General features: G+C 37.6%; 2 protein-coding genes across 4 annotated transcripts in view; both read right to left on the bottom strand.

Moving 5' to 3' along the window:
• osbpl3b (oxysterol binding protein-like 3b) overlaps positions 1 to 8045 on the bottom strand; it is a 37767-nt gene extending 29722 nt beyond the window's left edge. For 2 of the 3 annotated variants that reach the window (XM_055048064.1, XM_055048066.1), the window contains exon 1: positions 7916 to 8045. The gene's annotated coding sequence lies outside the window, so the exon portion shown is untranslated. Of the gene's footprint in view, positions 1 to 7504; positions 7571 to 7915 lie in introns of those variants that run through there. The other variant, XM_055048065.1, reaches the window with a different exon arrangement.
• A 2371-nt stretch (positions 8046 to 10416) lies between these two features.
• Positions 10417 to 13452, bottom strand: LOC129371509 (uncharacterized protein C7orf31). The gene is made up of 8 exons (XM_055048110.1): positions 13385 to 13452; positions 13224 to 13295; positions 13091 to 13120; positions 12795 to 12985; positions 11788 to 11876; positions 11525 to 11699; positions 11328 to 11416; positions 10417 to 11256 (listed from the first exon to the last, which is right to left on the bottom strand). The coding sequence occupies exons 1-8, from the start codon at positions 13450 to 13452 to the stop codon at positions 10417 to 10419; spliced, it is 1554 nt and encodes a 517-aa protein (XP_054904085.1).
• Positions 13453 to 16238: the final 2786 nt, after the last annotated feature.

Genomic DNA, 16238 nt, shown 5'->3' with positions numbered 1-16238 from the left:
TTATGAATAGTAATGGGAACAGGAAAATGTATCTTATACAATAGCATAAACTTGTGCCAGCAGCTCTTTCTAAAAATGCATTTTAAATTAGGAGGAAACCATAAACACTGCAGAGACCTCCCATCTCACAGTCAGAAAAACAAAGCACATTTCAGCTTGCTTTTAGGAAACAAGTACTCCAGATGTTATGTGCCACACAGGCAGTAATCAATGAAAGGTACAAATACAGCGTCTATAATAGTGTAAGGGCAGCCATAACAGAGGCAGCTTATGGATTCTAATAGAAATCATTCGGATTGTTTGTTAATGAAAATTTACTACAATTAGACAATTATTGCAGAAGATTTTTTATCTGCAAAAATCTCAGCAAAAAGCCGAGAATAAAAATAAAATAAAATAAAAATCCCTCCACACTCCATCCGAGGTTGCCAGTGAAAATCAATACCCTTGTTTGTTTCGCTTTAAATTTGGTGGCATTAAATATTCATAAATGAAAATGTACAAACAGTGTCTCAAAAAAATCCCGTCAACTGTGTCAAGGGTCCAGCTGTACAATCCAATAATCACACTTTGAGAATCACAAAAGTCTTAATCAGGCCTTAGTTTAGAGTCGCATCCAGTGAAAATGCTTGCAAGGCTCAGAGCTGCATGGTTTCATGATCAAATATAATATGCCAGCCTGTCTGCTCTGGCTGCAATCCAGCTCATTCTCCTTTTGCAAATTAATGTCACATCTCAACAACTAAATTAAAATTCTTCTTGCTGAGCGAAGAACTAAACAAGAAAAACCATTATTTGCTCTGAAGTAAAACTCCCTTGTCCTAACTGTGCAAGGTTTTTGATCAGTCAAACAAATCAGTGTTTGTATTTCTTTTAAGACGCACCCCAACTGAGAATTGCAATGAAAATCCAAATCACTAAACAAATGTAACAGGAAACATTGTGGATTTAGGGCAAATGTTACAACCATAGTTTCTTGAGTGCAATGGGGAAATAATGTCTTGGAAATATAACTTAAAGAAATCTGAAGCACTGTCGCAACACCTAGGATTTAATACTTTGTATAGAGTTTGAAAGAAAATGTGTGGTTCTTTTCCTGGCTTTCACTCTATGACTGACAGATTTCATACAAAGCAGAAAGGGGAATGGATTTGCTCGCTTTTCAAAACTGACAGAGTAATATTGAACAATACAAGAGCAGAACTGCATATTTATATTAGTGTGTGTATACTCTGTCTCCAGGTAGACTTTATGTTGTTTTGATAGTTGGAATTAAATCATCCAAAAGCACCGTCTCATCCAGTCAGTCAATGAGGGAACAATGAGAAATTTCAAAACATTTTTGTCTTCTTTGGGATAAATAATATAGTAGTGACTGATATGATGCTGGGTGGCTCCCACATGCTTTTATTATGCAAATATCATAAGAGGAGGATAGCATCATCACCAATGCTAGGAGTGATTAGAAACAGCAGGAGAGCAGGAGATAGAAATATTCAGACACACAGTTGCTCATGCTGTGTCACTCAAAAATATGATTGGACTTTCCTTTAAGGGGCTGCAATCAGTCGAAGAGGATAAATAACGGCTTCTGTCTGAGTCAGCTAACTCCTTAAGTTTTTCTGGTTAGTCACCCATATGGGGAAAAAAGAAGAATTTCTATAAAGAAATTAGGATTTTCTCTGGAGCAGAAAACAACATTGATTTTTTTCCACCGAATTCAAAACATTTCTGCAAAATGACTGTGTCTTATTTAGCCGGTTGCACAGGTCGTCACAGTAAGATCCCATTAACCCAAATGACCAAAGCAAACAAAAAAACTGGCTCAGTTCCAGCATGAGATTCATTATTCAGAAGACCATCTCCTGAGCAGGCAGGGTCATTCTCAGCAGCCCAAAGTCTCTTGTGCATCAGTGTGTTTGTGTGCCACACCTCTTCTGAAAGAGATGCACAGATGGCGATGCGTGTCCCTGTTCTGCTTGAAGGCATCTCGGTGAAAAGTTGCCAGTAAAAGAGGGAGCCACTCCAGAAATAAGACACGCAGAAAAAAAAAAGTTTCTCAATTTTATAGAAAAAAAAATCACATTACAACTATTAACTTTAATGTATTTTGTTGAAATTCTATGTGATAAAGCAACACAAAGTAAGCTTATTTATGAAAAAGTAAATTGTTTTTCACATTGTTTGAAATGAAACAATATTGGGCATCGCTACTGGAGATGACTTTTTGGAAAACTAAATTGGTTCATCAGTCCTGCATCTGTGCCTGCTGTGGGGGGAATAAGTGTGAACTCACACACCAGCTCTATTACATAAATCATAAACTATCTAAAATGTATCCTGGCACAGATGACTTCCTGTTGACCTTGTACACATGTGTCAGCACTGCCTCAAATTACGGGATTTCTGGACTACTATATTTTGATACATTAGCAAAAGGATATAACATTACAGCACGTCCAGATCCACTTCCAGCTGAAGCACATTCCTCTGTTGCTTCTACTGCCCAGCTTACGATCTTGCTTTGGTGGAAATGTGCTATACACTCTCTCTATTTTGCATGGATCAACCACGTTTTATAGAATATAGTGTTAGGAAGGCTGGGATTCTCTGGTAAAGGCTTTCTAAAGATGTTTGAGCTTATCTGTAACTGATGTCACCTACAGATAATCATTATAATAGAATCATGAAGGGGCCAATATCTGAGATCCTTTATTTGATGTTTTTACTGAATTATTGTTGTAAATGTAAGTCAAAGCATATTGGCCCACATTGTTGGACTGGTCCAGTCAAAGTTCTGACTAATTAAGAATCAGTGGAAAGCAAGACATAAAAATTTAAATACACTGATGCTTCCCACCCAATCTCAGATCTGTCCCAAAGATGATATTCTCATATCAATGAGAATATGGATAAGACATAAAACTGATTCAACTGTAACTGCAGTAAAAGATTCAGTCACAAATACATATTCACAATTTCAAATATGTATTTGTAAAAACATTGACAACTACATATTCTCTTCCACTTCTTGGTTATGTGATACTTTGTGTCAGTCAATCACATAAAATCCCCTCAAAATACACTGAAGTTTGTGTTTGTGGCTCACAAAAACAATGAGTAGTTCAAGAAATATGAATACCTTGAATCACACGTTCCAGAGTTCAGCTCAGACTGATCCAAGAGTGACTAAAGCAGTCAGTCCTCACTAAGTTGCCATGGAGGATGTATATTCATTCATGTCTAAAACTGCGAGACATACGAGAGGTGTTGTATCACACACTGACAAGCACCGCACTGCATCCTGTTAAACAACCACATCCTCGTCACGGAGCCTCTCCGCTCCTCAGCCTCCTCTCGCTCTCTCTCTCTCTTTCTCTTGTCCGCTTACTCTGTTGTCAGCCCCGAATGTGGCAGAGGTCCTTTCCTTTGTTACACACACAGTGAGGGGGAAGCCTGACAGCCTCATAATTCAACACCAGCTCATAAGGACACAGAGGAGCTGCGGCTCAGTTCAACAAACACTCACCAAAGAGCAGGGGGAGAAAGAGCTGAACAGAAGGGTGGAAAATGCTCCTTGTTCTGAAACTTGGCCTACCTGCAGTTTTTTTTTTTTTAATTAAAAGTTGTGATACCAGTGTAGCAGCACTGATACTAATCCACAGATCAACATAACAATCCATCACTGTTAAAGGCCAAGGAGGTGGAACATCACAAAAAAACCCTGAAATAACATCTGCACTGCGACAAGCTGTTTGTCCTTGGAGTAGATTTAGGTAATGGCAGCATTTTTTTCAATGATGTCCATTTATGGACAGACAAAGATGAAGTGTCTATCTGACCCAGTTTTCTATTTTTTATAGCAAGACTGAGCTCTGTGAGTTACATTAGCAAAGCAATTTTTGACTAAGTGCACTGCAAGAATGAATCTGCAGCATAAAACTATCTCTGATAAGGCATATCTAAGAAGTTGGAAAGTTACAGAATCAAAAGCAAAAATCATAAAATGATGACAGCAGCTCTGAATGGTTTTGTGTTTTTGTGGTTCAGTTTCATTTTTTTTATTTTTATTTTCAGGACTTTGTTTTCTTTGCAGTTCATCAACTCAGGGCCTTTCTGGAGTTTGGTTTTTAAGTGCAAACTTTTATTGACCCAATTTGGTTCAGTTATCAAATGTGGTTCAGAGTAAGAAAATCTCTTAATCCCCAAACCAAATGTTCACCATATGGTGGACTATTTTTATTTCCTAGAGATAAGAAAGAAAAGGTTTAAGATACTCCTCTTTTTTTTTTTTTACGTAAAATGCTTAAATAACCATAGAGACGACATGGATAAGAACAAATCACTGGCATTACTACATCTAAACAACTTTTGATAGTGTTGACCACATAGATGAGCTATATAAGGTCTGACTGATTGCAATCTGTACAATTGTCCTCAAACCCTCATCACACCACTGTCAAATTAACTGGAAATTTTTGATAACAATTCATTTGCATATTTTTGACTTAAACCACAGAGCTCCCCAAAAGCTCAATATAAGGTGCAACATTTTTTAAATCTGTGCATCCTACACATTTAGATTCACATAGTTGATGCAGAGTTCTAAATTGTCGTCCTTCCAACTGAACAACTGATGAAGTCTTTAATTAAATTTTTGATATGTGACAAGTTTTACAGAATTTTATTAAGTTAACCTAAGTTCAGTCTTTGACCCAGACATTTGGAGAGAGAACCTCACTATAAAACTCTGAGCACCATAAAACTCTGAGCACCAGCTGTCCACCGATCAGATCTGGTCAAGAAGTCTCATAAATGTAATATTGTCTCTCTCGATATACATATCTATCTTCAAATAGGAAGCAAGGGAAAAGAGAAGGAGCTTTCTATTACCCAGCTAAGTGTCAGTAGGAAGGAGCAGGGAAACTATAAGAATATGACAAAAAATATTTACATGTTTCAGTACCAGTAACTAACCCACACCTTGAATCTATACCACATACTGCAAAACGTTTAAAATGAAAGTTTCAGTGTTGGCAACAGATCCAATTTGTTTTTATTTTTTGGATCTGTAGCATTAAGATTTGAAATGTATGATTTTATTTTCAAATTGCCAAAAGACCAACCAAAGACAACTAAAAGAATTATTGTGTATTTGCAATATTATGAGATATAAAACTGATCCTGAAGTGACTGAATTATTTATTTTAAATTATTTACAATACAGATGTTTGTCTGTGTTGTAAAGGAACTTTAACACGGTGTTAATATTTTAATATTCAAAATTTTTAATGGCCTGGTGGAGAGTGCTAATGTATTTAAGCATAATGCCACTGCTGGAGCCATCCTTGTAAAAATTTGATGCTGATATCTGGCAGTCGGGGAAGAAGTTATGAAATCAGCCCTGAAGCATCCTTCAGTCTCTCTGATGCCTGGAGAAGGCTGAGGAGGCAAGCAGCCTGCCATTAAAGACCTGGTACTACTTATCTAACAATATCGAAGAAATCAGGATTGATAAGTCGCTTGCTTTAAAAAAGAAAATAACATTATTTTCTGCAAATGGTTCCAATATCTTAATGTCTCAAAATAGCAATAAAAATACAACATACATAATGAATCCAATGATGTAGTTCCTTCAGTGGAAGTCTCATATCACATGAATATGTTTGTGCATGGAATTAAAGGACTACTTTACTTAGTCCTCCTGCCCACGCAAGGAGAGAACTAACACCTGCCACATGCTAAGTTCAGCTGTTTGGTTGTTTTTTTAATCCTCTTTCTGCATTATTCACCTTTTACTTGGCAGATCTTCAGAAGACTGTGCAGACCACTGTATAATTTACAGCGCTGTGGCTGAATCACTAAAAGTATTTGTACTTTGCAGTTTGTTTCTATTATTCCTGCTCAGTTATTGAGTGTTTGGCTTTATAAGCCATTAAATCTGCATGACAATGAATTCTCTGGAGGAGAACAGCACACAGCAGGTGACCCACAAGCTGCAGCGAGACTCAATACAAAAATAAACAGAGGTGACACTCATGAAACACCATGTCCTCAACTGTTTTCTCCTTTGTAACATTCCTCAAATTCTACAAATTCTATTGACTCCTCTCCTGCACAGCCTCATTTTGACTGTTTGACTTGAGGCTAAGGCAAGGAGAGACAAAACACAGGGAAGGCCAACTGGCCACCAAACATACCACACAGACCCACAGGGGAAAATGTTCTGAGGACAGAAAAATAGAAAGCACAGACAAACAAGCTCCCAAGTTCTGACTCACAACAAACACTAGAAAAGTGAGAAAGTGCAATACCTCTGACAAAGTATGAGTTATCATACCCTTTTAACTTGTTCTCATTTCGTCACAATATAACTACAATGTATTTTCTTGGAACTTTGTGAGATAGATGAAATCAAACTTAGTGGAAACTTGCATCAGAAGGAAGAAGGTTTCTCCAAACTCGCAAACAGAAATGTGAAAAGTGCTGTGTGCATTTGGTGTGCTGCATCAATAATTTGTAGAACGTTTTTGCTGCAGGTAGGCGCACGTCTTTTCTAGAACATCTACTAGAAACTGAATGTTTTGCTCTTTGAGAGAGGTACAATCATCTTCTCTCTTTGAGAGGCACAGTTTTTTTCTCTGAATTATAGGGAGGTCTTTATTAAGTCCACAACATGTTTGAACAGACACAGCACCTGGTAAGCCTCCCCTGATGGCAACACCCAAGAGAGCTTCGAGGACGCAAGTCCTAAAATTACAAACATCTCATTAAACAGATGAGTCACTAGTTTCAAAACTATTTTTCCAGTCTGACGTTTAAAGTGCTTATTGTGTATGTTTGGGTTATACTTTTTGTGGTGAAATGTTTAAGCATTCTTTTTATTTAGAATCGATACACTTTTTTTAAATGGGCTATTTAGTTGACGTGGATCCAGAACATAAGCATGTGGTCTTTCCAGAGGCTAGCCGCCATTAATCATATTAGAAATTAGTCATAATTACTCTGAATTATTGACTTGTTGGAACATCCAATTGTGTTCAACATCTGACTAAAGCTGTCATAGTGACAGTGAGAATATTTTTCAAGAATCAAAATTAGGAATTCAAACTATGGGAAACTGTGGTGCCCAAGTCCAGTATATTTAATTAGGTAAAAATGTACTTTTATATATTTAAGCCTGTTTGTATATGATCCTGTTGTCATTCAGCCTAAAAAAAAAAGTTAAAACTTCCAAATTTATAACAGCCATACCTATAATGAGTTCACGTAAACCTTTCAACCAAATTATGTTCCATATCAATAAACGCTGTCAACATATTAATCATTTCCATCTGAAATCTCTGATGTAACTCAACGAAACACTAAAACTCCTAGTTTGTCATTGAACACCATGCAGGAAGGAAGAGACGCCCTGACGAGATCTTCTGTATGTTCACCATCGCACACCTACATCCTCTCAGCATGACATAAGATCACACTGAAGCCGGTTCACTATTTTTACCTTGTGGGTTCAGACTTGTTCATCTCCGCTGAACTGTTTTAGCTTTACATGGGAAACAGCAGGTTGCCGTGTTTCATCCAACACTTCATTTCTTCATTTCATTCAGAGGAGTAGGGGTGGCACAGAGTAACCATGGAGACTAAAAAAAAAATTATCTATTGGTGCTTACAGGCTGAACCACAGATCATCTTCACAAAATATCTGCTGCTCAGGAAGCGCCACAGGCTTTTACATGAAGCTTTACTGTACTTCTCTTGACCTTAAGCACTTTATTACGAGTTTGTCTGACTTAATAGTTTTACTTTGAGAACTTAGAGAGGTTATATTCAAACTGCAATGAAAACTGAACCCAAAATGCCCTTCATGTGGAGGAAAGGCAAAAAGAGACTCCAACAAGCTGACATCACTCACCTTGAAAGTCCAGATGGGTCAGATGCGGGTTACAAAGCTGCAGCCAGTGAGGAGACTTGCATGTCAAAATCGCAGAGCGAGCAAAACGGAGCCTGAAGCAGTTCTGCCGGGTGACATGCACTCACATGCAGCGCTCTTTCCCTCTGAAAGCATCAATTTCTCCACCGCTGTGAGGAGCAGCAGCGTGACGGAGGGAGACAAGGTCCAATTAAATCAAGTCTTTAGTTCCTAGTCGTCTCAAAGGAGGCGGGATCTTCATCTTTGGCAGCATCTTTTCCGTGACGTTTAGTGAAGGAGCCCCCCACTAACACTCAAACAGCAGAAAGAAAGAAAGAAAAAAATCAATCCAAATTAATTTAACCCTCCTCTTACTTGTCATTTCATACTGGAGATAGTTATACAGAAAAATCATGTTTTATATTTATCAGATGTCAAATACAACAGCAAAAACAATAATGATGCTACTGCTTCTACTGCTGCTACCAATTTCCTTGTCTATTTGTTTAATTTTGTCAAGCATTATGTTAAACCAAACGAGCTGAGTGCGACACAAACTATTTCAGAATTGCAGGAGCAGCTGGATGTTATCCTGTGCTGCCGCCTGCTGGATAAATGAACGATTTGCAACCTTTCGGAAATTACAAACGCCAAGATTATAATTAAAAGAAAACCAACCGTTCAGGAAATGAATGGTTGGGGTGTCTTATGAACAGAAAACTCTGAATTACAAATCTAGTTCTTTTTTTTAAAAAAAGAAAACAAACACACATTTAAAGAATGTGTTATATTTAATTTGTTTTTTCTTGATGCACAAAAGTAGACATAACAAGACAATTCAGCAAGGCAACACTTAAATAGAGGCTTCATAAGCAGACCTGCTTGCAGTCATCATCAAAACATGTTCTTTTTGCTTCAGATTCTGTTGTATTTCTTCCAGAGGTCTTCATGAAAAATAATAAGGGAGCTTTTTCTATCACTTCTGGCTGCAGGCTTTGATTCTCAAGGACTGTCAGCTATAGAAAAAAAAAAATAAAAGCCTTTTACGCCAGTCTGCTTGGCTGCAACAGACTAAGAGCAAAGGAGCACATTTTTGCTTCTCACGCTTTTTTTTTTATTACGAGTTTGAAGGTTGCTGCAGCACCTAATCTGTATCTCAAAGAGCTGAATTTCTTTACAGAGGAATGCAGCACAGCACAGCTCTCTGTGGTCCACTCGGGTTGACTTAGAAAAAAAACATAATCTTGTTCATTTATTTCTTTTCATCCATGTTAAATGGCTATTTGTTGGAACCAAGAAGACATCTGTTCATCTTAATGGACTTAGAGCTTTTCCAACATTCAGTGTGAGTTTGAAAGAAGCAACATTCTCTGAGGATTCCTATAGAAGAAAGTGTAGGGATTTTATTTAGGCTTTTAGGGTTGCACCCAGAGCCCTTGCAGAGTTGCCATGTTACGCTCTCAAACTTGAATTTATTTACCTCCGATGTTACTTGACAAAGCAGCACAAAAATGTGCTCATTCGTGAAGTACGAGAAAAAAACATTTGTTTTTATTTCTTTACTTAGAACCCCTTATGTGGTTCAACTGTGTGTCATTTGGTCTCAGTATAAGTGGAGATGTTCTGGAGATAGTTCAGTGATTTATTAGTGACCAAACAGCACCATAAAGACCAGATATCAAAGATTCAACAATTCAGAAATTAAAAGCAGGATCAGGCCATAAAGCAATATTTCAAAGCCAGGGCTATGTCTCAGGGCGAGTTCATCCAATCACCCAAATACAGAGAAAACATAGCAGAACTGCAGACAAATTAAAACAAAAAAGGGCACAGCATCATGCTGTGGAGACGAACTTCTTTAACAGCAGCAAAGATGCAGCAAAGATGCAGAAAAATACCCAAAGTAAAGGAGGTGGAACCATAATAATATGGGAATGATTTTGTTATGCAAGTTGTGGATGCACTCCATTCTTACACTGAAACACGACAGTGGGAGCATCTTGATCTGAAACTAGTCAGTGATGATAGGAAAATAGACGGATCTGTGACTACACAAAAAAACTGCAAACAGTAAATAAAATTCCAAAGTGTCATTAAAAAGTAACAATAGGCAGAGGCGTGCCATCCAGCAGGGCGTAACGTCAGTGTTATGTCATTACGAAACAAATTAGATCAAAATATTTCTGTATGACTGAGTCAGAGACGAGACTCTTTTTCAAATACAAAAGGCTGTAGTTTTGCAAAGCTTGTTGCTAGGTGACAAAATGTTCACGGCATTCAAAGGCAGTTGTAGAGGACGACTAATATTGCACTTAGTGCAGCGGCTTTTTTCACACATCTAATTTCCAGATGTTGTAATGAAAGGCTATCTCTTACGAAACACATTCAGAACAACCATGTATAATAACTAATAACAGAGGTTGCTTGACTTGACTCAAACAAATCTGTGACTGAGTCCATTTGAAAACATTATTTTCAATTAGCTGGAAAGTCAATGTTCATATTCACCCATGAATATGGTTGCAGTTAATCCCATAAAAGTTGTGTCTCTTCCCAGTGACTACATTGTCCCTCAGGTCCACAGCAGCATGTGTGATGGAGTTGTTGAATCTTCGATGTGCCTCTGACTTACTGAATGAGTTTTGGAGGTCTAGAAGGGTGAGGTTTGCACCCGTTCTTCCTGGAGTCTCAAAGGTGTTTGAGGGAATACCCGAAAAGACAGAACTCCGCGGCAGGATAGAGACTTTAGGAAGAGAGCTTAGCAACTCACTGCCTTTTGTCGCATCGTCCTCTTTATTTGACGATGCATCATGTAATTCAGAGCTGAGTGTATTTCCAACTCTGAGAGGTTGCTTTTTGATTTGTGGATCTTCTTTCTGCAGCTCCATTGAGTTTGTCTGCGGCTTCACTTTTGCCTCTCGTTGGAAAGAAGACTCGCTGCTCAGGTTAAATTGTTGAACGGTAGCACCTTCGCTGCTTTTTGATTCAGATTCTTGCATTAAACTTTCATTGAATTGAATTTTGCGGTTTTCCCTTTCTCTGCCATGATCAACAGCCCTTTCCTGTAAGATCTCCAGGGATGAATCAGTATGCTGCACATCTATTAGGCCAGTTTCGGACTCTGATTGACTATGACCCATTTGTCTCATATCTGTTGCTTTGTAATAATTATCCATAAGTTGTTGCGGCTGTTTTTGGTATATGGAAGATGGAGCAGTGCTTTGATTTAAATTTGACATTCGGAGATTAGCAAAATTGGGCCTGTCACTGCGTTTTGTCTGCAGTCTTTGTCTACGTCCTGCTTTGGGTTTTGATGGAACAAACACAGGATAGGACGATTCTCTCTGTAAGAAAAAAAAAAGCATCAGCATTTCAGTTTTACACATGACTGACAAAATTGTAAAATGTGGCTTACTAGAGGTGCAGAGTGTGAATTAATCCCAGTGAGAGTGATTGTTTTCTCCTTAAAATCATCGGTCTTTAAAGGGTTTGCAGGCCCCGATCCTGCAACATTTAAATCACTTGGTCACTTGAAGCTTTAGAAAATGATAAGATTCAAATCTGTGTTGATGTACATCCAGATTTCTAATGAAAATCCTTCTGGCTTCTCACCAGTAAAGTCCATCTGATAAGACGTGATCCAAAGTTTCCTCTCCAGGTTTCTCAGAATGTTGCTTGTGCGCTCTGATAATGACAGATCCCAGTGTCTGAGTTTTGGGTTGGGCAGTATTGTTTTTGGAGGAGCTGGGTAGAAAATCTGTCTCTCCCCTTTTACTGGTCTTGAATGCTGGTGTAAAATGATGGAGGGTAAATCTTGGCTTCGTTATATTTGGTATTATTATTGAGCAAAAATGTTGCATGTGTTAAATGCTTACATCCAAAAATCCATTTTCTCCTGTCCATGAAATGGCCTTTTTTCTGGATTTAACTGGGTTTTCCAAAATTTCATGTCGGTATGGACCTCCTGTGGGATGAAATGAATTAACAGGTAGCACAGTTAGCAATGAGGCACCTGTCTATTCAAAAACCACAGGTGCCTCCATATGATGTTCTCTCATAATTTCACAGTGAGAAGCGGACACTAAGAAATGTCGGAAGTTTGAACAAGGTAAATCCTTCTTTAAATCACCTGTATGTGATTTTAACCATTTTATGTGGGACTTCTTTGGGGTGTCCTAATATAACCCTCGCTCGCAAATAGCTTCAATTACATATTTTTTACAAAAAAACATAAGATTTTTTTTTTTCAGATTGAATTCCTTGGTTTACATTTTCAGTAGAAATAAAAAAAACAGAAGTTTAGATATCTTAAGTATTTGCTTGATCTGTTTGTTGCAGTTGTGTGATTGTCCTTAAACCATGTCTAAGTTTTCATTAACTTGTCAAGGTTGGTGTTTGACAATGTGAGTAACTTAGAGAGTTTCTACGATTTAATCTTAAATTATAACAAAACTCGCAGCTGGACAAAAGGCAAAAGTGAGACAAGTAACTAGAGTGGATGGAAGAGAAACAGGAAGTTTAAAAACTGAACAGACTGAAGTGTGACATAGAAACTAGCTGAGTCTTATCACAGGGATGCAGGGCAGCGAGGGGAGAATCCCAAAGGAAGAAGATCAATTAACATCAAGGAAGAAGATCAATTAACATCAAGGAAGAAGATCAATTAACATCAAGGTAACTGAACTAATAAAATTAATCCAATTAGAAAAAGCCAAACACTAAGCTCCAGAAAAACAACAATAATAAATGACCCAGGAATGATCAGGGGAAAACTAAAGCACATAAATATACAGATCATGACAGATCCATCTGTGCATGTATTTAAAAAAAAAAAAAAAAAAAAAACATTCTTCTGCAGGAATGTATTACAACAATTTCTCACCTATAGTTTTGCTGAGTAAAGTGACGTCAGGAGGTTTGTTTGGAATGAGAGGGTTTATGAATCTCTGTGAAGCCGCTCTGACTCCCCTCTCCAGGTCATCCGGGGAGAGGAACGAGGGGAACATGGCAAACCGAGAAATATGCGATGCGTAAGGATGCTCTTTCAGCGTAGCAGTCTTTATCATTCTCTCGCTATAAAAGAATAAACAATCAAGAGTAATTACACAGTTTACCTAGAAAAAGGTGTGGGAAGAAGTGTAAAACGCAAGCATTTCTTTCTAGATGAAATATACTCACAATAAATTTATATCAGTTGGTTTTGGTATGCTGGGGGAAAAAATACAACCTTTTTCTTACATTATCAGAAACGCCGTCGTATTTTTTGAAATTTCACAATCAGTTTATCCATGACGACTGAACGACAACTCACAGTTGGTCATTGAGGCGAGTGTTGCTTTTTTTTCTGACAGTGCTGGTGTGGGATGGTTGAGTGCCGATGTGTCTGAAAAAATAAAACAACAGAAAATGAAAACGCTACAGCGGTCAGTGATTCTGTTAGTGTCTTCCTGTGTTGATCAAACCCGAACCTACGCAGGTATTGTTCCTCCACACCCCCAGGCAGGAACTCCGCTGAAATCAGCAGAAGACTTTGGCTCCATGTGGCAACTGAAGGGAAGGGTTTACTCATAATAAATCATTTAATTCAAAGAGTTAGAACTATATGAATTTTCTGACTCAAACTATCTTTTAGAGGAGAACAAAAAAAAAGGGCTTATTGAATGGAAGTGCTTTAGATATTAATGACTGTGAAGCTCAATAAAAACATGAAAAATAAGATGCAGTCATATTCGCTTACCTGTCAGAAAGTTGTACTTCTTAAAGACTTTTTAATCTTCCTGTCTTAGACGTCTTCTCCAAAAGGAGTCTTAAAGCTGAGTTAGACTGATCTGGACTCTACCGGACGTCATCCTCTTTGCTTGTGACCAGAGGTGGGTTTAAATTTCTGTGCCACCTGGAAAGAGAGTGCGGCAGTAAACAATAGGCTAAAACCTGGCTGACACCCAATCCAGCCACACAAACTGTTTGCACAAATGTCTTCTTCCATGAACTCGAATATCTCACAACTTTTCAGTTTTGAAGAAAGGAAGTAAATTTTGCAGAACAAACTTCAGTTTGTCACTGTAATTCAGGGATCAGGTTGTGCGGATGCTTCCTGCCAAGCTCCTGCTTTTGTCGCAGTGGGCAATCACTGCCCAGGATGTCTATCTTCTACTCATCAAGTGTGGATGTGATAATATTACACGTTCACAGCTTGGTGCACTCATACAACTAAACATAAGGTGGAATGAAAATGCAGCTGGCTCCAACCCGACACTGACACCAGATCCAAGCTGGTGTTAAGTTTCCGGAGTCACGTTTCAGAGCCCCAATTCCCAGGCAACAGAGAAGAAGCTGAGGCAGAGACCTCCGATGTGGCTTACTAAAAGCCAAAATATAACTAAAAGCCTGTCAGTTGAAATTCCTTGTTCTTAAAAAAGTTTATTATGGTAAACTTCTTGTTTTTCTTGGACTGATGTTGAGCTCTGAGCTATTCTAAGCTAGTCTGTCTGAACGTAAAGTAGTTACCTCAGACTAAATTCAGGAATGAAGATTTGTCTGAGAAAGTCCTTAATTGAACCCTAAATTTGAAATATAAAAACAAAAAAAAATTTTTCTTCAGAAAAATGTTTAAATGTTTAAATTTTAATTAAATAGGTCAAATGATGAGAATTAAGTAAAAAATCCAAACCCTATTTTAGACATCAACTAAAACAAACACCTACAGTTTATCATTGTTGCACCTTTTTATCTAAGAAAGTATTATTAAAAAAACAACAAAAAAACAGAACCTCTGCTGTACCCAAAAACAAAATACTCAACAATAGGGGTATTTTAATACATAAAAAATTGTTTGGCCAATTTGTGTTGGCAGTGTCTTTAATGTATGCATATCGCAATGCTTCATTTGTGAGATTTTGTAGAATTTGCACAAAGATAGAAAGAATCCAGTTTCAGATGACAAAACATGTCTTTTGATCCTTTAAAATGAGCAAAACACCACTTTCATGTCTTTTCTCATTAAATAATAAAAAACCTGAAAACTCTACTGACACATAAAATCAATGCAACTTTCTTTCTCTCTCAACAAGGCACGGACTGCTTTCCAAAGCACCAGAGCTTGTCTCCTTTCTTACAAAACCCATATTCTGCATTCTGCTTTTTAATTGGGATTCTCAGGAGACCTTGTCTAAAGTCTTTGCAACATGCCCAAGCCCTATCAAGGAGCCCATAAGCTTAAGTCCAGTAACCAATTACCTCGCTATGCCTCAATAGAGCTGCTGCTGTACGGATTACAGTCCCTGCTGTGGCTTTACAAATGATTTCCCCAAAATTAAGTCGCTGTGCAAAAGGAAGCTGGTGTTCACCCTAACACCGTTTAAAACACAGAGAAATTGAACCTAATCAGACAGCTAACTTGCAAAGTTAACAACAGTTCCAAAGCTGTAAAAAAGTACTTTACCTCCCTTACATATCACTTTATTTTGTAGTTTGTGTGACAAGTTACAGATCTACAAATATAAAAGAGAAATACAAAAAAGTCATTTTACAGAGATTAATTTCTTTATTTAATGAAAAAAGCTTAAATTATGCGTGTAACATTTGTCATTCACATAATCGAATGAAATAATTTCTTAAAATTAATCAACCTTTAAGCTACTTAAAAAATTTCTAACGACACCCATAGCCCTAGATTTGTTGATCCTCTTAAATTCTTGCACTTTGTTTTAAAGCAAATCCATTTGAATGTTGGCACAGAATAAATAGAAAAAAAATGGCAGCAGAACACAAAAGGAAGAAGAGGGGAAAAAAAAACATTCTTTCCAACAGATTCCTCTCGTAAACTTGGCTTGAACAACAAGAAAAATAATCTCAGAATGATTTTCTTTGTGTGAAAATTATTTCCAAACATTATCCTTTCACTGTTAGGGACGCTGTTGGCATCAAGCCTGAGCTGACTGTCCCTTCCTGCCTTGTCAGTGGACTGCAGGCCTCCTAAAAGCAGTTTTGCAGACGTTTCTGATGTTTCTTTTATGCCAGAGAAGGAATGAAAGCACAACATGTGAACTTGGACCTCAAAGCTCACAGCTCTGAAGAATGTTCTTTGTATTATTATTCATTTTAATTTCATGTTTTTTTTCAAGGGAAGAAAAAAAAAATACTTCCAATATCACAGAGGTACAGAGGATGCGTAGGTGTTTGTATGAATGTGTGCGTGTGTAGCTCCAAGGTTAAACACTCATTCATTTTGCTTCTACTAAATATTTGAAATAATTTTTTCCCAGGCCAGTCAAATCCATAAAAGCAATGTTTTTTCAAGCTGCAAGCATCGATGTTCTCATATTTA

This window comes from Poeciliopsis prolifica, unplaced genomic scaffold (assembly GCF_027474105.1).
Source record: "Poeciliopsis prolifica strain line A6 unplaced genomic scaffold, Auburn_PproV2 SCAFFOLD026, whole genome shotgun sequence".
NCBI lineage: Eukaryota > Metazoa > Chordata > Actinopteri > Cyprinodontiformes > Poeciliidae > Poeciliopsis > Poeciliopsis prolifica.
The sequence above is the reverse complement of the archived record's forward strand: the minus strand, read 5'-3'. Positions and strand labels throughout refer to the sequence as shown.